Consider the following 25463-nt stretch of genomic DNA (forward strand, 5'->3'; position numbering starts at 1 on the left):
TGCCCCAGTTTCTCCTCACAGGGCCAGTGCTCCAGCTCTGCCATCTCAGTGGCTTCCCCTGGATTTGATCCAGTTTATTGATGTCTTGTACTGGGGAGCGCAAGGCTGGATGCAGGATCTAGATGTGGTCTAACAAGTACGGAGTGGAGGTGGATAATGACTCCCCTCAACCTCTGGCTCTGCCCTTGTTCCTTCAGCCCAGGCTGCTGTTGGCCACTATTACTGCCATTGATGGCCCCTGTCCCTCCATGCCCACCAGGATCCCCAGGGCCATTCCTTCAGAGCCGCTCCCAGCAGCTGCTCCCAGCCCATACCAGAACAGGGGTGGCTCCTTCCCAGGGACAGGGACCCAAGAGCACCATTAGGCCCTGATCCCCCCATCTCCTCAGGACTCCTCCTGCTCTCCCTGCCCATGGACACCATTTCAGGCCAGCCTGGGGCCATCAGTCCCTGTGGCACTGATGGCATACGTCATTGGTCTCCATCTCTCCTCTGCTCTCCCTGCTGAGCCTGGCCCTATCTGCAGGCTGACAACCCCAGGACAGGCAGCTATCCCAAAGTGGTGTCTGACCCCAATTCCCCTCACAGGGACTGATCCTGATCTGCAGATTGATGTCCCCACCTGACCTCAGCCCTGCCCTGCACCCTGCAACACTACACAAGTTTTCTCTCACCTGTTGGGAGTATCAGACATGGTATGACAGTGGAGATCTGTCGGGTCTGGCTGTCTGTCTCTGCCCCGACACGGGTAGGGTGGTTCTTGGGTGGCCCGCGTTTCAAAGGACGAGTCTGGACTCTTCAGCTTTTCGATCTTCAGATTGTTTATTGTTTCTTATCTACAAAATTTTCTGTCTGCCCAACAGAGGTCTGACCTGCAAGGCAGCCAAAGGCACTCTGACCACCCACGGGGCAGTCTTGTCTTTTTATACTAAAATCTACGTACATGATATTTACCTTTATTTTCCAATACTTTTCACCCATGTTGGCAAGTGCACCTTCACCATGAGCCAATCCCCAAGTGCCAACATCACCACAGGAGATGGAGGACAAGAAGAAGAAAGAAGAAGGACGAGACACGCCCTGATCCCTCCATCTTGTCTCCATAACCCCCCTGTACCAAAAACCTTAAAGTTTATATTTCACCCTATAAATGTATCCCTTTTACACCCTTCACTCTAAAGTGATTCTCAAGTCCTCAAACTGCTGTCACTTCTGTGGATGGATCAAAATCAAGCCACCAAGCACTCTTGGAAACATTCCAGGATTTCCGAGACCCCCAAGGGTTCTCCTGGCATCTCTGGACATTGGGAACGATGTGCTGAGTTCCCACAGAGATCTGTGGCTATCTGAAGTGAGGGAATTGAAGAGACTAAAGACAAAAGCAAGGAGGAAATGAGACTTGATAATTCCCCCTTCAAAGGAACCTGTTTTTCATGGTCTGCATGCACAGAGACTTGAAGTTCATGTTATTCAAAACCAGGCAGAATTCATTTGTGCTCTCATTGCTTTGCATGTGAAAATCCAGGCTTGGCCAGAAGCTTGATTTAATTCTCCTACAGCCTTGTAAGCCCTCCCATCTACTCATACCTTGAAATACTTCCTAATAGCAGCAAATGGCAAAAACGATAAAACAGCCTTAGGAGACAAATCATGGGAGTTTTACCCTCTTTACTTGTAATCTAACATTTTAAATCCATGAAATTATTTTGTTGTTACATTTTCTAGAGGATAATACTGTGATCCCTTTTTCCCCCTCACCGAGCATCACAGCACTGATCAGGGCCACCAGCAGCATCTCACCCACAGACCTCAGGAGCACCTGGGCATGGGTGCATGTCTGAGCCTCCTCTCTGGAACTGGGAGCTGAGCCCAGTGACAGGGACCATGTGTCAGCGCTTCTTAACAGGGTCCATGCTCTGTCCTTTGTTTTAAATGCAATTGCTATGGGAAATCCTAAAACAGTGAGGAATTTCAAATTATGTCAGTTTTTGGGCTTTTTTTTCCTTTTACAGCAATCCCTCTACATCAGCTGACACAAGGCAGTAACAAGCTTTAAAGACGATTTTTTCCTCTCTAAATTCCAGGCCAGCTGTTCAGCTGCCGGCTGAGTTGTGTCCTAAACCACAGGTAGCGTGTTCTTTGAGGGGGCCGACACACCCCCGATCACCTGCTTCCTCAGCGCGGCCCGCAAAGCGCCCACAGGCAGGGAAGAAAAACCCCTCGGGACAGGCAGCCGCAGACCAGCGGCCCCGAGCCCGCTCCCCGCTCTCCCAGCACTCTCACAGTGCTGTATTTCCCGCGGCTCCGGAGAACTGCACGGCTCCGAACCCGCTCCTGCGCCTGAGCCCCGCGGGCAGGGCTCGCTCCCGCCGCCGGCGCGGTCCAGCGCACACGGGCTGGGCTGGGCTCTTACCCCCCGACCTCCCTGGGGACATCGCGGGACAGCCCGGAGGAGGAGGAGAACCGGGAAAGGCGGAATCAGCCGCCCGGGGAAAGCCCGGCCCTCTGCTCGCCTCCCTCAGGCTCTGCCCGGCCCCGGCGCCGTCGGGCCGCCCCGCGGGGCGGGGAGCGGGCGGGCGCCGCGCAGGGCCCGAGGAGGCCCCGGACCCCTCCGAGCGGGCGCGGTGGGGGCTAGCGGGGCGATGGGGGGTTGCGGGCTGCTGCCGCCGCTGCTGCTGCTGGGCGCCGCGGGGCCGCTGCTGCAGCCGGCGGAGTCGGCGGACCCCGTGGACCCCGTGGACCCCGTCAGCGCCGAGCGCAGCCTGGCGTGGGGCCCCGGGCTGGAAGCGGGGCTCACCGTGCCCGTGCGGTACTTCTACATCCAGGCGGTCAGCGCGGCCGGACGGAACTTCTCCCGCTCCCCGCCAGGTACCGTTCGTGTGCTCCGGGGTGGGCAGGGGCAGGAATGGAGACCCTACCCCGGGCCGCGGTTTCGCTGCAGAACCTGGCTGGAGGTGCCCAGCCCTTGCCCTCTTCCCCTCCTCCTTGCTTCCTTCCTTCCTTCCTTTCCCCGTTACGTGCGGTGGCTGTGCCCGGGCTGCCCCCCGCGCCCGGTCCCGCAGCGCCCGGGACAGCCAGGATGGCAAGAGAGCACATGGTCCGAGCCTCCTTTCTTCTGGTGCTGCCCAGTGCCTCCGCTGCTCTCACCAGTAGTCTGCTCTAAACAGTTTGGAATTTACTGCAAAAAACCGTAAGCTCAGAAAGAACCTGTCTTCCTGGAGTTAGTGGCCGTAGATTCCCAGTGCACAGCTGGGAAGTGGTAACGTAATTACTTTTAATGCTGCACACACACCAGTTGCTTAAAATTTGTGTCTCAGTCAGCAGAGCCCTCTGGGCTCTGTTATCCTTCTGCTGTTCCGTTAAGGAGTAATTTTCATTTCTGTTTACTCAGCACAAGCACAAACCATCCCACGACACTTCTCCTGAGGGTGGGAATTGGGCTCGTTCTTGCAGGCCAGTGGTGTGATGGCAGTCAGCTGTTTGCTGCTGCAAGTCAACTCCACACACTCTATATTAATAGTTTAAATTTGGAATAAAAATTACTTTGGTGTCACAGATTCCATAATGAAGATAACCCTGAGATAGCCCCAGAGGAAATCCTGTGTCGCTAATTTACATGGGGTAGAAGCTATTTAATTTACTGTGTATTATTTACTGTTCACAGAGATGGTACTGAGAGGGCAGCTACCAAGTATGCACGGCCACTTCATGTCTTGTCAGTTAGAAAGCTGCTGCTTGCAGAATTAAGGAGTAGCCATATATTATACAGGGGATGTCTTTAGTCTGACAGGAGTGTGGATACTTCAGATATTTCAGGTCTGGGCTATCTCCATCTGCTGTTGCAGCTTGGTGCTGGATGTCAGCACAGTTTTGTAATTGCAGTCCAGAATGCAGCTGCACGCTCGCTGCCGGTGGGGTAGAGGCTGATAGCAGCTGCACAGGGAGAGCCCTGGGTTCAAACAAGAGGTCGCTAAAGGTGAAAAGGTGTGAAGTTCAGTTGGATTCTCATGCTGGTGTAAGTGCTCCAAGATAAACTGGGAGGACATGGGTACTGAGAAACTAGTTTTGAAACACGCAATGTGTTTGTGTGTGTTCGTATTTATGTTAATAAATTCAGTGTCCCAGGATAGTTTCCAAGTCCCAATGCCATCTGGCTTGGAGTGATCTCCATTCATCCCATGACCTGCTGTGGCCTCCAGTCAAAGACAGAGCATGAGTGCTGCCAGCAGAGAAGAGCTGCTGCCTCAGCCTGTGCTAACTGCTGTCCCAAGCCAAGAACTGTTTAGGAGGGTGCCAAGGATCCTTAAAAAATAGTGGTAGAGTTGATTATCTTCAGTGCATGAGCACTGTTTAAAGTATTCATAGAGACCCTGGGTATAAACTTCTGTTCTCTAATGATTTAAAATGTTCAAATCTGTAAAATGTCATTAAGAATTACAATTAACAATATTCATTCAGGCACCACTCTCCAACATAAACTAAAAACATCTCAAAATATACCTGTTGAGATAGCAAAAAATTGACATTATCACCCCCATTGCAAAACAGGAACACTGTGATCAGAGCACCAGAGCTACAGTTAAGGCATCACATTTGTGAAATGTGTCCAAATCTATTAAATTGTTTTTTGTGTGCATTAGAATTTCAGTCAAGTGGGTCAGGACTTACTGGGATCCATTATAAAACTTGTATAGCATAATAAGTAGATTTTAAATCCAGAATTGTTTTCTGAATATCTAGTCTGTTCACCAGAATTGATATGCACCCTTGCACATTACACTGGAATTTCAGCCCAGAGGCTGTAGGTGGATGTTGAATGATGCAGAATTCATTCTTTCCCTAGGAAAATTATTTCAAAGATTAAGAAAATCCCTGCTGAAAATACAGAACTTTCTTTTAGTGTAAACTGCATAGATTTTTTTCCTTTGGCTACTTGGATAAGCCTTATCCTTCTTTTCTGCTGGGTTTTATCCTTGGTTTAACAACAGCTAACCATGTCTTTTTATACTATTGACCATGATAAAATCAGCTGTTAACTGTTGTTCAGATGATCTTTGATCATCTGTTCAGGTTATCTGTTGTTTAGATGATACTGTGCTAATAAATATTTTTCAAGGCCTCCCAGGTATTCTTGCAGGTTTCAGCAAATGCTTTCAAAGAGCAGGGCATGCTTCTTCCAGCTTTCGTTCCAGTGCTGCCAAACAGAGTTGTATATTTCAGTTCACTCACCTTCTTACCTGGGCACTGCAGGACCTCCCTTTGGGTCTTTGATCCCTGGGCTTTTGTGATGCTCACACACAAGACCTGTATTTGTTTGTTACTGGATATATGCTCTTGCAGCTCTCTGAAAGTATAGGCTAATAGTTTGTGTGTCCCTTTAGTGAGTCTGTCAATTTTGTGATTTCCGTCTGTGAAAGTAACCAGCAACAATTCCAGTAAAACAGTTGAATCAAAAAAAATCTTCTTTTCAGATCTTCTAATTTCTCTTCAGCATACATGTCAGAAATAGGGTGACTAGGTTTTTTTTTGTTCTTCTCTAGCAATTTGCCTAAATTCAGTGTCTTCTTACCTTTTCCTTCTTTCCCTCCATTTCACCACTTGTTGGCATGGCATACCTCATTTGCAAGCTGCAACACAGAAAAAAAATGCGTAAAGCAGGTGTCATTATCTGCATTTCTTAAAGTATCCTATTTTGACTGTGTCTATATTTTAGTCTCCCTTTAGTACTGGGAAATTATTTTGTACTTAAAATGCTGTCCCAGACATGTTCTCAGGGCAACAGAGAAGTACTGGTGGTGCAAATTCAACAAGGACACATTTTTCTTTTATAATTCCTTTGGATTGTGAGAAACAAAAAAAAACATGAGTGAAAGCACCATGGTAACTTACTCCAAATAAAAAATAAAAATCAGCAAAAAGATGTCATGATTAAGTATGCCATGGAGGCTTTGGCCCCGTTACACAATCAGTGCTGTAAATTACGAACAAGAAGTCTGTTTCTTCCAATGAATTATTTGTACTTACATGAGATACTCAGTCTCATTTTTCTTCACTTTCACTGGAGTTAGCTTTTTCCCAGAGAGCTTTGTTATCAGTCACTTCCCTTATCAAATGATTCCTATGTCTGAAGTGCCACCAACTAAACCTAACATATCCTCTGGGCAGATCAAGAGCTCCTCATGTCTCGGGCAGGACGTGCCTAACCAGCAGGGGAAAAGACCCACTTAGTTACTTCCTGTAGGTGAGGACAAGTATATAAAATTCAGTAATATTTGACTTTTGATTTCACAATATTCACTTATTTTTATGACAGCTGAAAACTTACTTTTCTTCAGTGGGAAATCACTATACCCAGTAAAAATGCTGTTTAATAAAATGGGTACAAGGAGACAAAGACGTGATACCAACAGGAAACAGTTTTCTATGTGAACCTCATGACATACTCTGGATTTGAATGCTTCTTCATCCAAATAATACTAGGTGATAGTCATAGGGAGAGGGTACTTGGTTGAAGTCAGCTACTTTGAAGCAAGTTTGTGACTTGCAGTGACCTTTAGAGGCAGAGATGTTCATTCCTTTGGGAGAGTCATTTAATCTGAATATTCTTGCACAGTATTTGACTTGAATCCAATTTCAAGACCCAGTGATCTAAGGAAGACATGATTAATCATTAAAAGACTGGTACTTACCACATCAGTGTATTTTTCTGTGGATGCGAAATATAACTTTGACATCTCAACCATTTAGTGCTGTTGGGACATATTCAGATTTTAGTTAGATCTTGATTTTTTTCTGGATTTTTTCAGTTTCATTTATTTCTGTATATGACTTGGTGGTAGCATTCATTGTATTTGTTTGGTTCACAATGCTTAGACTGTCACACTTCGTGAATAATTTGTCCCCCTCCTTTTTTTTTTTTAATTAATAAAGTTGGCAATGACCACTTGTGATAGAACTAAAGACTATAACAGATTTATGTTTATGCATACTCATATTGTCCATAAATTATTCCATATCTTAGTGCATTAATGATGAAATGCTGGTGATCTTTAAGCACAGGTCAGACAGATGTCCAGGGAACATCTCTACTATCATTCTCTTATCACTGCTTTTCAGTAGCTGGGACTTTAAATGTGCAAGACAGTCAGCAGCAGCCCAAAGCTGAACAATTTGTATGTGACTCCTGCATGCTGCAACTGCCTTTCCACAAGCTGGCAAGTATTCTTTTCTCCTGTTACTTTAACTTGGTTTCCTGTCTTTCTTACTCTAGAGGAAATTATTGGTCCTCAGAGCACTAATTTGAAAACTTAGAATAAAACCTTATCTTAGCTTCAAAATACTGTTAGCTTTTCCTTCTGTCTTATAATCAAATATTTAACTTTCTATCTACACCTGCAGGTTTTCCATTTAGAGGTGTGCAATGACTAAGAATATTTGGTAGGGTGATATTTCATCACTGGAAACTAGTTTTACCAACTTGGTATAATTAAAAAATTGTACTGAAAAATAAATTAAATTCCGTGGTCTTAATTCAGTGGAGTTTGCTCCTTACCTTTATTTACTAGATGTAATTCTAAAAGCTTAAAGTGATTTTGTCTGGTTTTATTTTCCTCTTGCCAGGAAGAACACAGTTTAAAGTGGTAATTAAAGCACTTTCTCCAAAAGAAGTCACCAGAATTTACACACCTTGGCCTTTGGATAGAAATGATGGTACATTCCTTATGCGTTATCGGATGTATGGAAGTGTCACAAAAGGCTTGAAAATTGAGATACTTTATGGTGATCAGCACGTGGCTCAATCACCTTATATTTTGAAAGGTAAGGGTATTTTTTGTTATAATGTAATGTGTCAAAGTTCTGAATTAGGGTATATTTCAAACTGCAGTACGTGGGCTGTGGTAGCTGTGGACAGCTCAAACAGTTCTGAGTCCCCCATGTGCTTGGCAGGTTCACAGAAATGGACTTTCATTTAGCAGAATAATTTCACCCTGATAACACAAAGTCTTGTATTTCTGAAAAGAGAAGAATGTTGCTGTTTTTTCAGTTACACTGCAAAATTCCAGAAGTTATAGGAAGGATGATTTCCTAAGAAAACTGTAGAAAGCATGGTATAAAAGTGCCAAGCCACTGTAATGTATAAATTATGTGTGCTGTAGAATCACGAATACAGACTCTGGGTGCTTTGTTTTCCACAGAACCAGTTTATCATGAATACTGTGACTGTCCTGTAGAAGACCCTGAGGTCTGGCAGGACATGATGTCCTGTCCATCCCAGGAGCCTCAAATTACAAAAGACTTCACTTCATTTCCCACCATTGACCTGCAGCGAATGCTCAAGGAAATCCCAGCCAAGTTCAGCCAAACAGGAGGTGCTATTGTCCATTACACTATCCTGGATAATCACATCTACCGGCGCTCCCTAGGGAAGTACACAGACTTCAAGATGTTCTCTGATGAAATGTTCCTGTCACTGGCCAGGAAGGTACTGCTTTGGATCATGTCACACATTAAGGCAATATCACAGAACCAGAGAGTGGTTGGGGTGGGAAGGGACCTCTGGAGAACATCTAGTCCAACTCCCCTGCTGAAGCAGGTTCACCCAGATCTGGTTGCACAAGATCATCTCCAGGGTGGGTTTTGAATATCCACAGCCTGTCTGGGCAGTCTGTTGCATGGCCCCATCTTCCTCACAATAAGGAAGTTTTCCCTCGTATTCAGATGGCACTTCCTGTGTTTAAGTATATGCTTGTCTCCCCCTTGTCGTGTTGCTGAGCACCATTGGAAAGAGTCTGGCCCCATCCTCTTGACAGCTGCCCTTAAGACATTTGTGAGCATTGACAAGATCCCTTCTCAGTCATCTCTTATCCAGGCTAAACATATTTAAATATGGCAGTACTGCAGTTGTTGTTGTATCTTCAAATGTAAAGTAAAGATAAAAAAAAATCTAAAGTAAGATTTGACATTCCATCAAGACAACACTGGGTGTTAGGAGTAATGTGTGGGGGCTGCTCCTGACAGTAATGGAAATGCTTGGAAAGCTCCAAGGGCTAAGGCCCAACTGGGAGCTGTTTCCTGGCCTCTGGGTGTTTCTTTCAAACTTCCTTGTAGGAAAAAAGCTTGGAATTCATGCATTAAGCCCAGCTAAATCTATGAACTATCCAGTAGGTGCACTGAGTGTGTGACATGAGAGAACTGAGGAACAGATGTAAGAGTGACAGACAGCTTCTCTGTGTTATTATCCTTTCTTGGGTACACATCTAGGTTCGTCTTCCTGACGTGGAGTTTTATCTCAATGTTGGAGACTGGCCAGTTGAGCACAGGAAGGTTAATGATACACCTGGGCCTGTACCTGTCATCTCCTGGTGTGGCTCTGTGGATTCCAGAGATATCATCCTGCCAACATATGATGTAACCCACTCAACTCTGGAAACCCTGCGTGGCGTCACCAATGATCTCCTTTCCATTCAAGGACATACAGGTGAGTTAGGACTGAGGGTTTAAAAAGAAATTTGTGATTTCCATCAGAGAAGCAAGTTGCATTCAAATGTGTTGAAGTCTTCAGTTACAAGTGCCCTGGGACATCTCTGAGTACAAGCAGCTTAGTCTTCACAGATTGCAAACACTTCTCAACACTGCCACTAAGCAGGTGTATAATTTAGAACCAAAATTTAAGAAGTCCAGTTTGCAATAAATGTGAATTTTATATTAAAGGTATCCAGAAGATGCCTACTGTGACCTGACAAAGGAAAACTAAATGAAATTAAAAGGCCTTTTTCCTCAGTAAAGGACTCAAACACTAATCAAACACTAGCCCTTTTCCTGACTGTCTTGTGGCCCAGTGTTCTATTTACAAAAACTTAATTTGAATCCTGAAAGAAGTAAGCTGATACTATGCTGCAGCCTCTCTCAAATTAGAAAACATTGTCTATATGAAGAAATGCCTCAGAGTAAGATCTCTTGAATTGCTTTTCTGGCTTTGAAAGAGGAGTCAGCTTTACTGACAGGTGTCTTCTTCCCCCTCAGGGAATTAAAGAATTCTTAGGGATCAAACAAATGGCATAAGCAGTACCTAAGGAGTAAAACTGGAGTGGAAAGTTACTTCTTTTTATTTAATTAGTTCTCAGTTCTCTTTATTAGTTTTTAAATTAAATATTTCAACTAAATGATCAGTTAGAGGCATTGTGTGTTTACTGATTTAGTACAGCTGCTTTTCCAATTAGGAGACAGTAAGAGACTACAGCATTTATTAGATCCTTAAGGGAAATTTTCAGCAGAAAGGTGAGGAAGGGCATAGTTAATGCAGTAAGCAGAGATTACATCTTTCAGACTCTTGCTAAGTATTTAGAGGACACAACATAGCCATTTATTTTCTTTTTTAAGGCATCATTAAGTGGTTCTTCAATGAGCTCCTAAACTGCTGGGTAACAGAAGTGGATTTTACTAAAGAAATTAGGTTATTGTGGCAGACTTTATGGATGGAGAATTGCTTTAATTATTAGCATTTTCCTTACGTATTTTATTAAATCCCTTAGGTAGCTTTCAAGATAGTTGAAGTTATTGAAATACAAAATTGTTGACTGGAAAAGCAATTCTCCAATTTTCCTTGTACGAGTTTCTGATCCCAAAATTCAAACCAGAATTGGGAGTTTAACCCTGTGATTAGTAAGTGGTTATGGGAAACCATGCTTGTCCTACCATGTCTCCAAGTGTAATACCACTGTCAAACCAAATTCCTTATTTGCCTTGAACGGATCCTAAACATTTCACTGCTGTTTGCTTTTGTTTTATCACTCACTGCTCATAGGACCCTTCTGGGAAAACAAAACTGAGCGGGCTTTATTCAGAGGTCGAGACAGCCGAGAAGAACGTCTCCATCTTGTCAAGTTATCCAAGGAAAATCCAGAACTACTGGATGCTGGAATAACTGGGTATTTCTTCTTCAGAGAAAAAGAAAAAGAGCTGGGGAAGGCTCAGCTGATGGGCTTCTTTGACTTCTTTAAGGTAGTAATCAAATTATAGTTTCGGATTTATTTTGAAATTAATTATTTCAAATAATTAATTTCAGCTGAAAAGACAAAGCTTATTTTTGTTAATTCTTTTCAGTAAACAAAACGATTATGCTGCTGTAGGAGCACAGGTCCATGCAGAGTAGATAAACCACCTGTAATCCATTTCCTAATGTGACACACTTGTAGAGAAAGCCAAGAAAGACCTTTAGAGAGACATCTTGGCTTATTTTTTTGTTTTAATAGACTGGATTTCTCACCATCGGGGTTTCTTTGATTTGGGGTAATATGAAAACAACGGACACAATTTACAGCCATTTCAAGTACACTATGGATGTCTGAAAGAGTCTTTATAGTAACAAATTAGAAAAATAGATGAGTATTTTTGTTGTACTTTAACATACAAATTCTACTGCAAGAGAAATAAAAAAAATAAAGGGGACAGAATCCTGTATAAAGTCATTATAATATATAGCAATTGAAATTCTGTTCTGAAGTTCAGTATTTCAGAAATGCTGTAACAGCCAAGAACATCTGCCAAAGCATGACATTCATGGTTATTTCTAGTATTATGTTTCAGCTTATTTTATATAATAATATGTTTCAGGTTGTTCTATATAATAATATTAAGTCAGAATAAATTTACTCTGTTTGAATTGAAGTATAGATTAGTTTTATTTCCTTCCCTGCTGTAGCCCTTGCTCTATCCCAGGACACTTCAATAGGACACCCATCAGGCAGATCATGTGACACAAAGGTTCTTGACTGTCAGCCTCATGTTGAAAACAAATCCTTTTTCCATTGTATTATCCAGAAGACCATGAAACTACACGTGCTTAACACTGAAATGAATTTGAAGATGAAAATGAATAAACATGATTACTTCTTGCCTGTTAAAATAATAATTTGTACAGTCATTGTTCTCATTCTGGTACAAAACATTTCACCTTTTTTCCTCTCTCTTCACGCTGTAGTACAAATACCAAGTGAATGTAGATGGCACCGTAGCAGCTTACAGGTTTCCATACCTCTTGCTGGGTGACAGCCTGGTGTTGAAGCAAGATTCCCAGTACTATGAACACTTTTATATTGGATTAAAACCTTGGAAACATTATGTTCCAGTTAAGAGAAACTTAGAGGACTTGCTAGACAAAATAAAATGGGCTAAGGTAAGTTCCATTATTGATTTAAGTTTAAAGTGATAAACAAATTTATCTTAATAGTCTCTTTTTTTGTATTTACACACACACACACACACACACATATATGTGTATATATATATATATATATTGCATAAACTGTGTTGAGATCCTGGAATAAAGGAAGTACATTTTGTTGTTAGTATAAAATGGGAAGGCCTTATTTGAAATAACCATCTCTATTTAGGGCAGTACTTAAGTGTTCATTTTAAGTATGGGCAGAAGAGTTCATGAGTCAGAGCCTTAGCATACTGTCTAAGGTAATTGTGAAAGAAACAACCAGATTCCTAGATACTACTTAATTAATGCTATAGCTTTTCTAGGCCCTGACTAGAGCAGAAGTTACTGCATGTTCTGTTTGGAATGTACAGAAAATTGCTGCTCTCTGTAACATGCTGAGAGTGGGAGACTGGGATCCTGTAAGCAAACAGATACAATTCTGTGATTGAAAACACCATTTCTGCTTTAAGTCAAAGTGCTGTTAACGATAAAAAAAATACAGGAAGAGTTTCTTTTCTGAGAGTACTGTAATTCTACCTAAGGAATCAGAGGAGAGTACTAAAAGCTTTGCAACATAGACCTAAAAAGCTTGAGAATAAGTACCTGAATTCATGCACTTATTTTTAAAAAGACATTGAATTCCATTGCATTGGAGAGGACAAGAGCTGTGGTTTTGGTCCTCTGTAAAACTAAGTAGGTCTGGGAGATATCAGAATTGATTTTGAAGAGACTTGAGGCTTCGACAAAATGGTAGAGCAGTAATCAATTGAGTTTTCAAAATTGTACAGTTAGTCATGAAAGTTGTTATTGATAGCCCTAAGGTAGCAGTAGTGACAGTAAAAGCAATCCAGTATTTTTAAACAAATCTGCAATTTTATTCATGCCATTGCAATCTACCAGTAATTGCAGTTAATTTTGCAGATTTGAATAGCCCATTTAATTAAACTTCTAATGCTAGTCAGGCTTTGAGTTGCTCTGTTATTCATTTGTTTCATCTGAATTTTCCAGGAAAATGATGAGGAAGCTAGAAAAATTGCTAAACAAGGACAACTAATGGCAAGAGAATTACTTCAGCCTCACAGGTTTTACTGCTACTATTATAAAGTGCTCCAGGTGAGTACAATAGATCACTTTATTACTCTCCCCCCAGCTGCTACTGATGCTACAAATTTCATTTTCAGTCCTTACTTAAATCACTAGCAGACATATTATTCATAGATCAGTGTGAAGAGCTTTGCTAAACCCTGCTTCTTAATAAAAGAATCTACCTGCCATCATGGTTATTTTACAGAATCAGGATTTTTTTTTTTGCCCCCATCCCCAATCAGCCCTGTTTTCATTGTCACTTGGTATTTGGTTTCCAGTAGATCTCTGTAGGAGATAATCTATATATCCACTTTTCTTCCTTTTTCCCTTCATACTTCTGAGCTACTGTACTACAAAACAATGAATATATGGAAAAGAAGTTCCAGAAGTGTGACTAGTAGAGTGTAGGGGATGAAGCAGACCCAGTAGTCATTTCTTCCTTAGAAAATGCAAATCTCTAGTGAACAAAGTTTCTCCTCTCTGAAAGTATCTTTTTCCTGTAGTGCTGTGCAGTTAGATGTCAACTTCACCAGCCACAGGTTAACACAAAAGATGGAACTGTTCAGTGTACAAAAATGACATTTTTATGCATTATCTGTGTAAAGTGGTTAGGCACAGATGATGACAATATCCAAGTTACCATAATAATAGGCAGAAACATGACAGGAGGTTTTCAGAGGCAATGTAGCCCATTAGTAGGTGTGTTACAAAGACACCTTGTGCAGAGGCTGTGAACAATGGCATAAGCAGCCTGGATAAAGGTAGGCTTCTGAGTGGAAGGGAGGAGGAAAATTCTGCTTCTTGAATTATATGTTGGTGCTTATAGCATCCTTAAATGTTGTTTACATATTTCAGAAATATGCCGAACGCCAAGCCAGCAAACCTGAAATACGGGATGGAATGGAACTTGTACCTCAGCCTGATGACAGGGACTCAGTGTGCAGCTGCCACAGGAAAAAGCCTTTAAGGGAAGATCTATAACTGTACTGGATGGAGAAAATTACCCACTTAAAATGCAGGAATAGGAATTAAGCTGTGAAATCTAAGACTCTTATGCAGTAGCAGGCATTCTTAGTTATGTATTCTTCTTGTATTTTCATACCATTTTTCCTGCTCATTCTGATCTGCAATGTTGGTTCTCACAGTTTTGGCTCCATGACCACCACCAGACAGACAGTGAGCCTGCAGTGGGGAGTGTCTGGGAGATTTGTTTGATGTACTGCATCATCAGGAAGCAGAGCACAGAGCTGCTCATGTTCCAGATGGGACCTATTACCGAAGTTTTGTGAGGAACTAATCACTGCAAAAGATCTTGCCATGAGTCAGTGCAAGTTATTCTAAAGGAGCATTTGTGATACATTGAAACAGTGTTATGATTTCTTCATAAAGTTTACCTCAGTGTTAGATTGTTTCTTGTATGCAAAACAACTTTCGAACTAGACAAAGAAACTGAATATTTGAGATTTACAGATATCGGATCTGGTCATGCTTTCAGATTATTTTGTGGTTTATGACAGGTAACTGACAACATGATATAACACTCATCAACTTTAGAGGAAAATGGAGAGCAGGGGGAGAGATTAGAAAAATATGTTTATAAGCATTATGGCTATGAATCACCAGAATTAAATATTGCTTTAAAACAGACTCTCTAGCTGTCACAGTGCCTTGGGTGCCAAGTCACCACTCTGAAAACATGTTCCCTTCCTGTGACTGTCTGTAAATGTAGTCACAGTTCCACAAAAGGACTTGGGAATTTCATGCCATGGGAAACACTGGTATCTTAGTTCAGCAATACCATCCACAGTATTCTGGACTACGTGAAATCTGAAATTTGCTTTAGATTTAGCAGAGTTTTAGACCAACTCGGTTTAATTCTTTTGTAATAGTCTAGGAGTTAGAGTCCATGTAAAGCAACTGGGAAGCTGGTTGTCCTCCTTGGTTTAATTCATGGCCATTTTTTTCCAGAGGGTGGAAGAGGTTTTCAGGCCTTCTGCTGAAGTTCATATGCAGCCATGAAGCTAGCAATGCAAAATTCACAAGGGCAGAAGGATCTGGTCATACCTTTGTGATAAAGTCTGCCTTTGGTTGGGGCAGAAGAGGAATCCTAGTCCTGGATGCAACTCCAAATACCTCTGTTGATTTTTGTCCAAGTTTGTCTACTTCAAAATGCATAAATAGTCCTGGAAGGAGACACCAATACCAAGACCAGTGCCCACAAGCACCCATTTCTGTGTTTCCATCTTGGCTAGTGCAGCCTGCCTGAGCAGCTTCTGACTCACTACAGGCAAATAGAAGCTTTCATGGATACTGAATTCTCCCTACACTAAAAAGAATGGAGATGTCTGCAAGACAGTAGACTTGTCTGATTGATTTGGTGCACTACACATCATGCAGGCTTCATTCTTGGTTCTACACTGCAAATTGCATGAAATTTCTGCATTAGAACAGGAAGAAAGGCAGTATGCTAAATATGGAAAGAACTGTGTCTTTCTAAAGAGGTCAGTGCAACTGTCCATCAGTCATTTATTACATTATGCCAGTTAAGAAATAAACCTGTATCATGTTGCTCTACCTATAATCCTCTTTGTTCTGCTTCTGACACTCATATTTATAGTGGTTGTATTTTTATTTAGCATGAAAACCAGTTCTGGAACTTCAGTCTATAAATACGTGTTCGACTCATCTGACATAAAGTTTTCTACATCGAAGTTCAGGAACAGGGTTCCATTGCTGAAGCTGACACTCAGGACTGAGTATGTGCTCTCCTTTTGTTCCATGTGCACAGTCATTTTTTACTATATTACATGATCTTATTTTGGGAAATTACCCATTATGCCACGTGCTTTTTATATTCACCAGTGTTTGTGGAGGTGATGCGCTCAGCAAAGGCAAGTGAGCATAAAAAATGGTTGAAAAACAAAGTGTTCCACATATTTCAAATCAAGAGTCCAAAAGTGATTAATTTGTATTTTTTAAAATGAGAGAGAATAGGGGGAGTCATGACACATACTTCATGGTTCTTTGGAAATACCTATGTAGAAAAACTTGCCTAGCTTGAAACAGAAGTCTTTCAAACTGAAAGAAGAATCAGATAAAATTTTAATTATAAATAAATGTAGATATTTTATCCTTCCTTCCTTCCCTCATAAAAACGGGAAGAAACTGTTCTTAATTCTTCTCTGCCAAAAAAAAGTCCTTTCCTTTGTAACAAGTATCACTTCAAAGACTAGTTTGTCAACAGAATGCCTTACAGTTGCTTTTATAGCTCACAGCAAGAAATATCCTGAAAAATATGACTGTACTAATCTTCTTGCTGTAGTTAAAAAATAGTAGAGAGATGGTGGAACTTTTACTACAAGTCCATAGTAATTTGAGAGAATCTGGTTCAGTTTACAGCTATAGCTCTTCCAAAAGTAAAAGAAGGTAAGGCAAAGTCTCTCTTCTTTCCATTGGTGCTACTATATGCAATTTAAATTGTAATGAAGAACAATCATAACAAGTGCCCCATCAGGCCAGAAAATATGTCAGATCTATGTGAGTTTGCTGAGAAGATGATACCCATCACCCTGGTGTGTTACAGGAAATGCTAAATACTGAGTAAAACCTGGTTTTGCATGTGAAGTGTAATACATACATTAAATAGAATTTTTAAGTGGCATACATAGACTGGACTTCGTATTATTCTGTGGTAGTTCTTGAACAGTGACTGTCCAAAGGTATAGAAATCTCTTGTTGGTGGTAATTTTGGAAAACTGCTACCATACCACAGTACTAAATTTTGCTCTAGTAATTTCAGTTTTTAAATAGAGAATAAAATCTGTCCTGTTTTTGTCAGGGATTTACCAGTGATGACAGAGGCAGGTTTGTTTGTTTGAAATAGTATATGGTTTATAATAATGTATAGTCCCAGGGCCAATGTTTTCAAGCACAGGCATCTGCAGAGGAGGGGTTTAACATCCAGTAATGTTGGGAAGGCAGAGTCTTTACCTAAGATTCTTTATTTTCAGATTTCTTCAACCTTAACAGTGAACCTTCATATAATGAACACTTGTTTTATGTCTTATGTATGTCCTAATATATTTAGGCACCCACATTCGGAAATACCCAACCTCAATTTTGTCTTGAGTAAATCCTGATCTGTTATACATAAAGGAGATACAGTTTCATGTATACTTTAGACTGTATTATTTTATATTTACCTCAAGATCACCAGTGTGCTGGTTTCGTGACTGAATTGTGCCAGGCCCACCTTGTAGATTCATAATTTTAAAAACCCTATAATCAAAGCTTGTCTGATGGAATGTTAGATTCAAACATCCATGCTGGGAAGCATACACCCAACATTTATTACATTACAAAGTAAATTATTTAGTTAGGGAGGAGAGCTGACAGGGAAAACATACATCACCTGTTGGAGCACGTCTGAGAAGCTTGCAAAGAAACTATAATAAGGAAAAGAAGCATTATATAAACCTATGATATTATCAGCTCCTTTAGCACTGTAGTTTTGCAAATTTTTTCTTTTCTGTAAGGGTGGTGATGAAGTGCAAGATTTTATATTAATATTGTTTAAGTTCACAGGATTTAACAGTGAGAATCTTCTTGTCTGTGAGAAGTTTTATAGGATTTTAATGAGCTATATGAGTACTAATGCTTGAGTTTTGAGTACAATGCTTCTGTTTGAGTTGTTAATAGGAAAATCTATACTGTAGACAGTTATGGGACTAATTTTGGGTTTTGCTGTGAGAATAAGGGGAAAAGGATGATCTGCATGTTTGTTTGAAGTAGTTTTAAACATCTGTAGCACATCCCTTGAGTCCCATCATGTGAGCAGTGATAAGCAGGAGGTGTACTAGCAGCAGTGTGGCCAGCAGGTCAAGGCAGGTGTGCTTGGCAGTTGTGAGGCTGCAGCTGGAGTCCTGTATTCAGTTTTGGACTCCCCTGTACAAGAAATACATTGACACCCAGCATGGACCACCAGGGTGATAAAGGCAATGGGGCACATGGGTATGAGGACAAGCTGAGTGAGCAGGGTTAGGTCAGCCTTAGAGAGAGAAGACTTCTCAGAGGGACACAGCAGAAATCCTAACAGACACTAGCTGCATCATGGGAAATTCCAGTTAGATAAGGGAAAAAGAATCCTAAACTGCTATCCCCAAGGAGATGAAGCTTGGTCTGTGTGACCTCCAGATGTTCATTATTCTAAGAACTGCTTTTTAGTCACACAACAAGCATTTATCTAGTCACATAGCAGGAGGATGAACCCAGCTCTCGAGTGTCTCCAAGAGGTGATGTAGCTTTTCTGTGCTGACACTTTTGACACTATTTGTGGTTATGTCTCCCTTGCTAATACAAAGTTTTGCACATATTTTTGTGTTGGCTTGTAAGGCTATGAAGTTACATATTAATATTAATTTTACTTTTATAATATTAGTATGTATAATATAATAATTTACCTTACTAATATACATTATCACAATATATCCTAGTCATGCAGTACACAGAAGATTTGACAGAAGTGAGATACATTGATTTGGCATTACAGGCCTGGACTGAAAGTGCAAGACCTCTTTCAACAAGCTGCATTTATACTTTACAGGTATGAGACAATTGTAAAATATTGTGAATACAGTTATGAACCATCAAAGTAATTGATTTTAAGCAGCCAATGTATTAATGTATTTTTAAGCTATATGTTCAAATGCCAGCATACTCTGTAGGCCACTGGTGAATGAGCATGACATATTCCCCTCTCAACTCCCAACACTAAAAAATCAGTCAGGATCCATCTGTACCCCAGGTTTGCAATATAGTGTGGAGAGACTCAAGTCAGCTCAGCAGAATGCCAGAAGGGCCTACCCATTCAGGACAGGTGAGACATGATAACCTGCCTGCTGAAAACCCACAAAATATGTTCTCCTGGATGGAGCCTGTGTGAACGAAGATCAATTCAAGTTGTACTTGTCAGACTCAGCTTTCCCTGTAGCTTATGTGACTCAAAGAGGTCTTTTACCATTAGCAGATGATTTTACCTATCTTTGGGTCAACAGTAGCCACACTTTAAGTTATTCTTTGTCTCCCAAAATGCCCAGACAAGCATTTTCATCACTCCAGCTGCAGAGATCTGCCATCTCATGGCTGATAGCCACGATAAACTAAAATGGTTGCTACCACATTCATATCCTGCACGTCCAACACCCGATTTCATCTTGCGTGTTACTCTCACCAAATTTTTCACTGTTGCAATAGAAAGATATTTGAGTATCTTACTAATTTTTACATGGAAATCTGCTCTCAGAGTGAAAAAAGGTTAGAATGAAAACTGGGTTTTCTTCCAAATAATGATTTTTTTTTTGCTCAGGACCATCAGCTTTTACCTCAGGAAGAAGGTAGTTTTGTCAGCACAGTTCATTTCATTTGATGAATGAAAAAAAGAAACATTATTATCCCAAACCAAACAAAAACCACTCTGCAGGTAAAAGTTGTTACTCTTTTTAAAAAAGATGCCTGTTACAGATACATTGGTATGTTCTTTGTAGTGAAGGCAAAGCACTTTATAAGCAAAATTAATTTGAAGGGATATTTCAGGTACAAACTATTCTATGTTACTGTACATTGATAGTGATAGCCAAGATTAGATAATTCAAAACAGTGAAATTTAGAGCCTGGATTATATAAGATTTTATTTGCTAAAACATAAGAAACAGAAGAATTAAGAAGACATACCTCTAACATAAGCACTCAAGCAAAATCCTGTAGTGAAGAGATTCAGCTCACTCTGCCAAATGTCCTGAAGTTTATTTAGGCTTTTTTGGCAAGGTGGGTTATTTAGAAAATGTCAGGAATGTGTGTTACTGATAGAAGCTGCATCTCTGCCAATAAATTCTGCTTTCTTCTGCCTTAGGAACAAAGGGACTTTAAATGTGGACTAACCCTCCCTGACAAATTCCAGCGTGCCTTTTCACACTACAACCGTTCCATATTATTTAGACCTTGGTATTTCCTCTATTCCCTGAAAGATTTATTTGTGTCTGTAAGGTAACAGTCAGACTGATCCCAAACTTCCTGTAACTGAAGCTGAAATGTAGGTGTGAATTTTAAATACCTGATTGGTACTAAATTAACTTTTGACTCTTTAAAAACACCAAGCATTTAAAGATCACTTAGATTATGACTCTCTGGTAGAGATCACTCAGATTATGACTTTCTAACAATTGTAAATATTTGGCAATACTTAAATACAGGTAATATGTAGATAAGATGCAGAATGATTCTCAGTATTTCTTGTGAAATAGTTTCCAAATTCTGATTACCTGTGGGATGGCAAATTTCCCTGTGATAAAATGTTGTCTCAAATCAAAACATTCCCAAAGATCCAGAAAAACTGTGACTTTTTCCTGAACATTAATAATACTATTTGTAGAGTGAATTGTTCACTGGAACTGTTAATAGCTATTGCTTTACTCTCTTGCAAGGTATATGCATTATATGTATATAAAATATATATTTCTCTCATTGCAGTTCCATTCCAGTCACAGAAACACACACTATCAATCGGATCTTTTATTTCAAAATGGAGAGAGACATGGGAAAATTGGCTTGTCCCTGTTAAACTTGAATGGATCAACTCAGACCAGGCAGTATGTTCACTTAAGATGCCAGTTACAGTTTGAATGAGGTCTCCTCTAGGTCTCCTCTACCATCATGTGCCTATCCTAATAATCTAATGAAATAAAGTCTTCAGGAAGTCCTTCATGAGCACAGAGCTCTGAGTACCATCCACAAACTCAAGCCTTTACTTGAATCTGGTGATGGCTGAACTACCCTCATATGCAGTACATCTTTTCTCCATTCCAGTCCCAAGTCAGTATTACCCCAAAGCCAAACAATTCTTCTGCTCAGAAGTCACCACCTTCAACCTTCTCAAGCAGCTGTGGTCCACTGTCAAATGTGTTTGCTATATTTAATATCAAGTTACACCCTGCCTTGATGACATGCAGTAATGTGTAATTGTTGTCAAACTGGATCTGTTAAGTAGGGTGCAGTTGTCACCAGTTCCTTGATGGATTATCTTGTTAAGGAGGCCATTAAAAAAAATCACTTCTGATGGGGAATACAAATTATGTTCCCATAGAAACGCCAGACTCTGGTCCCATTAGAGTAAACAGCACTGGGTTTTTGCTGAGTGCATTCAGATTTGTAACAATAGATAAGGTCTTGAAGGTTACCTGAACCAATGGAAAAATTAAGGAAAAAGCGCCTACTGTTCGTAGACAAATGAAAAATTAACTTGCTTATCTTTAGGGTTAAGACACAGGACATCTAAATCCAGCTAAGCAATTTCCTGTTTCTAAGAACTTGATAACTTAACAATTTGTCCCCTCAATCAATTCCCTTGAACCACTCCATCATTAGTCAAGAGCAGCTAAAACCCTAAAGCAAATAAGAAATTATATGTGTAACTGGCAAAGATATGGAAATAAAATTTAGTTCCTTGTCAGTTAGAATTATTTCTCATGGTTACACCATCAAGTAAAATTTTAACAACCTCTGCCCAGATATGAAGAGCCCAATGAATGTGGATGATGAACTGTCATTTTCAGGGCAACGGAGGCAACATCAGCACCCACTGAACTCAAACTGGCCCTTGAAAATTGCATCGTATCAGATTGTAGTCTCCTACTTGTTTCTGAGAACTAAATGGTCTGTTCTTAATTCTAAAAAATTCTTAATTCTATAGAAAAAGAGAAAATATGATACTGGTCACTTAACTAATCCAATTAAATAAGAAAAAATTCAGACATTTTTTGGGGCTTCTCACTTAAAATGGTCTGGCTTTTACTGCAAAACTGTATTAATTAACTGTATTATTAATTTTAGACTTCTTGAAGTGGATCACTATACTACATTTTCCCAAGTTAATAAATGGTTAAAATTTTCCATACTCACCAATTGCATGGGAAAGAAGCATTTTCTGATTACATGGATATATTCTGATAGTGCTCAAAGACTTAAAAGAGGTTGCCTGAAAAGAAGACAGAATGAAACGAAGCTAAGGCTCCCTTTCACACAAAATATTGTATATTGAGTTGAATCTGAACCTATAAAGTTTCTCCTCTTCCCCTTCTTGAAAAAAATCATCAGTTCATGAATGATCAGTAGTTCACTAATTGCTGAGACAGATTTTCCTTTGGGAAAGAAAGCAAGCAAAGCAAACAAATCATGAGTTACAAAACTAGTGTTTCCCTTCACAGGAACACTTGCTCCCATCAGGGAGCCAGCAGCTATTCCCTTGGCTGATATCTTAAGGTCTGAGAGCAGGGACAGCTTTCCTGGCACTTCCCCAGGATCAAGCATTCACTCACAGAAGGGAAATCAGTCCTTGTATTTTCAGTTAAACCAATGCTTATTACAGGGTCCTCTCTGTTTTTCCATGGAACAATGCCATATATTTATAGTTACAGCTGCCTTATTTGTATAATATTGCACCTACATTTGTGTTTTCCCTATATTGTCAGACTAATACTTGTCTGGATTTAGCTTTGCATTTTAATTTAATGTTAAATTACATGTAATTGCTTTCTGTAATAAATTTTAATTTGGAGTACTGATGGGGATGAGGGCCTCTGGCAAGAGTTGTCTCTTACAACTGGCCTGAGTAGTTTCAAAAGCTATCTTGTGAGTGTAGCTGGGCCTGCTTTCAAACAGACTTTCTATTACTTTCACAGCTTTTTGATCGCTGTTTCAAAGTCTTTGTCTTTGAAAAGAAGTTGCAATATCATCAGCAAATCTAGGGTGTGTTTTCTCCTGTGCTTTTTGTCCTCTTCTTCAATCAAGGATTTTGAAACTCTTTGTTATATAAAAGGCAACAGGTTTTGTGGAACAGTATCTCCTTGCTTAATCAGTACAGGCATTCTCCTCTTTTATTTACCTGGTTTTATCCATCTAACTGATCTAACAGCACTAACCATATATAACTTTTTTATTTTAAAATAAAAAAACTTTAGGGTTTGGTTTGTTTGAGGTTTTTTTGCCTGTGATAAATTAAACAATACAGGATAATATGCTAGATGATAAGAAGGATTAATAAATTAAAATGAAATAAAGTTTCTTCTTTCTCTGATACATTTAAAATTTCCCATTACCTGAGGCTGGATCACCAGTGTGAATATGATAGTTATTTCTCAGGTCTTCACATTACTGACAAAGGAAGTCAAAGTAGTACACATGCTGCTACCATATCTAACTGGTCACAGGCTATCCAGAAATTAATGTATTTATTTGCTTATCTGGTAATCTCTGATTTCAGAAACAGAGATTCTGCTTACTTACCAAACTGATGGACATTACATAAAAATACAAATGGATATACACATCCATTTAAAAATGGATCTATTGGGAGATTCAATTGCATGTCTACATGCATTTGAACTCAGTAACAAAATCTACTTTGTTGGCAGTAGGTATTGTTTTCTTTTATTATTCTTTAAGTGATTGGATATTCTGATAGGGAAGATACTCACCAGTGCTCTCCTTCCTGAATGTTCTTGACGCAACTTTAAATTAAAATCTAGAACTATTCAGTAAGAGAAGAAGCATCATAGTAAACAAATACAAAATTTTTGAAAAAATGACCGAGAGTCACTCCCTGGCAGCCACGAGACACCCTGGGCCTGGAGCAGACAGGGCTGGCTGTGGGAGTGCCAGCTCCCTGTGAGTCACCCCCTCCTCCTGGCTTGATCCTCAAAGCAAAAGGTGGATTTCTCTGCTCATTCCCAGCTGGTGGGAAGCACATTTGTCAAGCCATGACACGAGTTTCAGCTTATGTTGCAGCTTACATCTGAGTGTCAGGCTGAGGGGAAAACAAGCACTGTGGAAAGATACATGGACTCAGAAATCTAAAATGGGGATAGTTTTCATTGTTCAGGAATGGCTTTCTGTGATCTGCTTGAAAGCTGCCAATTGGAAGGAACCCACAATGATCACTGAGTCCAGCTGCTGGTCCTGCACAGGACACCCCACGAGTCACGCCATGTGCCTGAGAGCATGAAATTGTGTGTATCCCACCTCAAGGATGATCACAGAACTGCTCAAACTTTCACTGGTATCCTGTTCACCTCTCATCTCCTTTTTGCTCTCTGATGGTACTCAAGTCTGTTTTCTGGACCAGCTCTTGTGAAAGACCATTCACAAACCTGCTCCTGCCTGCTTTGCCTTTTGTTATTCCTGCTTTTTTTCCTTCTGTGCATGTCTTTTGTTTTTAATTCAGGGTCATGTACTTATAGAGGTCATTCTTCCAGAAGTGAGGACCTATCCTACATGCTTGCTTGTCCATCAGATGACTCTAATTCATCAACCATACACATATCCTCTCTTACTACTTAAAAAGGAGGAGGAAAAGGATTCTTCAAGGGTCACAAGTAGTTACTTATAGCTAGAAAAGAATTAGCTTAGAAAAGGATGTGGATATGATGAGCTAATTTTATTAAAAAAGAAAGTTGTGTAGGACTAAAACATTATTTTTCAGAGTATCTCTGTAAATTCTAAGCTGGAGAAAAAGAGCTGAGTTTCACCCAGTGGTTACTTTTAGGAAAAATAAATTCAGGAATCTAGATGCTCTATTTCAACTGCTTTCTATGTAGTGAATGTGGGACTGTACTTTATACCAATGCATACTTCTCTGTAAAAGCTTGTTCACTGTTAGCTTACTCTAATATAAAAATTAAATATTTGTTCTAAAAATGTGTTCAGTTTCTCTTACATGAATGTGATTTATTAGATCATTTCAAGTTCTAAAATTATCTAAGGTTAGAGTGGGAAAATCTGTTCACAGCTTTTTTCCACAACAGTAAGTTAGAAAGACCTTTTTTTTGTATATTTGCACTTCTCTGCAGGGTGCCCATATATTCCTTTACAGCAAAGAACCTGCAGGTGTTAGAGGAACAGATCTTCCTCTTCTGGTGAGGAGCATTTACCCTCAGGAGATGAGGGCTGTACAAGTTAGGGAGTCCAATGCAAAGTAAGGGACATTCTACTAGTGAGTGGCCTGTTGGGTTCCACTACTGGCTGTCCCACTGCTTTATAGTTGTGGCATAGGGTTGTAAAATCAGGCTCATTACAGTAATTTAACTCAGACAGTTACTTTTGATTGCCCCTAGTCTTTTCTGGG

General features: G+C 40.3%; 1 protein-coding gene across 6 annotated transcripts; it reads left to right on the forward strand.

Moving 5' to 3' along the window:
- Nucleotides 1-2544: 2544 nt before the first annotated feature.
- POGLUT3 (protein O-glucosyltransferase 3) lies at nt 2545-25038 on the forward strand. 6 transcript variants are annotated; one of them, XR_013180966.1, is made up of 10 exons: nt 2545-2868; nt 7621-7818; nt 8196-8482; nt 9262-9478; nt 10805-11001; nt 11981-12175; nt 13214-13318; nt 14147-15792; nt 15928-16047; nt 18784-25038. XR_013180966.1 is itself a non-coding variant. In XM_077173928.1 (9 exons), the coding sequence occupies exons 3-9, from the start codon at nt 7722-7724 to the stop codon at nt 14270-14272; spliced, it is 1224 nt and encodes a 407-aa protein (XP_077030043.1). In that variant the 5' UTR covers nt 2731-2868; nt 7117-7218; nt 7625-7721; the 3' UTR covers nt 14273-16952. The 6 variants fall into 6 exon arrangements, 3 of the variants coding, with proteins under 3 accessions (XP_077030041.1, XP_077030043.1, XP_077030044.1); XR_013180967.1 differs by lacking the exon at nt 15928-16047; XR_013180965.1 differs by lacking the exon at nt 18784-25038 and having other exon boundaries at nt 15928-16952.
- The last annotated feature ends 425 nt before the right edge of the window (nt 25039-25463 follow it).

The sequence above is a fragment of the Agelaius phoeniceus genome, chromosome 2 (genome assembly GCF_051311805.1).
Source record: "Agelaius phoeniceus isolate bAgePho1 chromosome 2, bAgePho1.hap1, whole genome shotgun sequence".
NCBI classification, from domain to species: Eukaryota; Metazoa; Chordata; class Aves; order Passeriformes; family Icteridae; genus Agelaius; species Agelaius phoeniceus.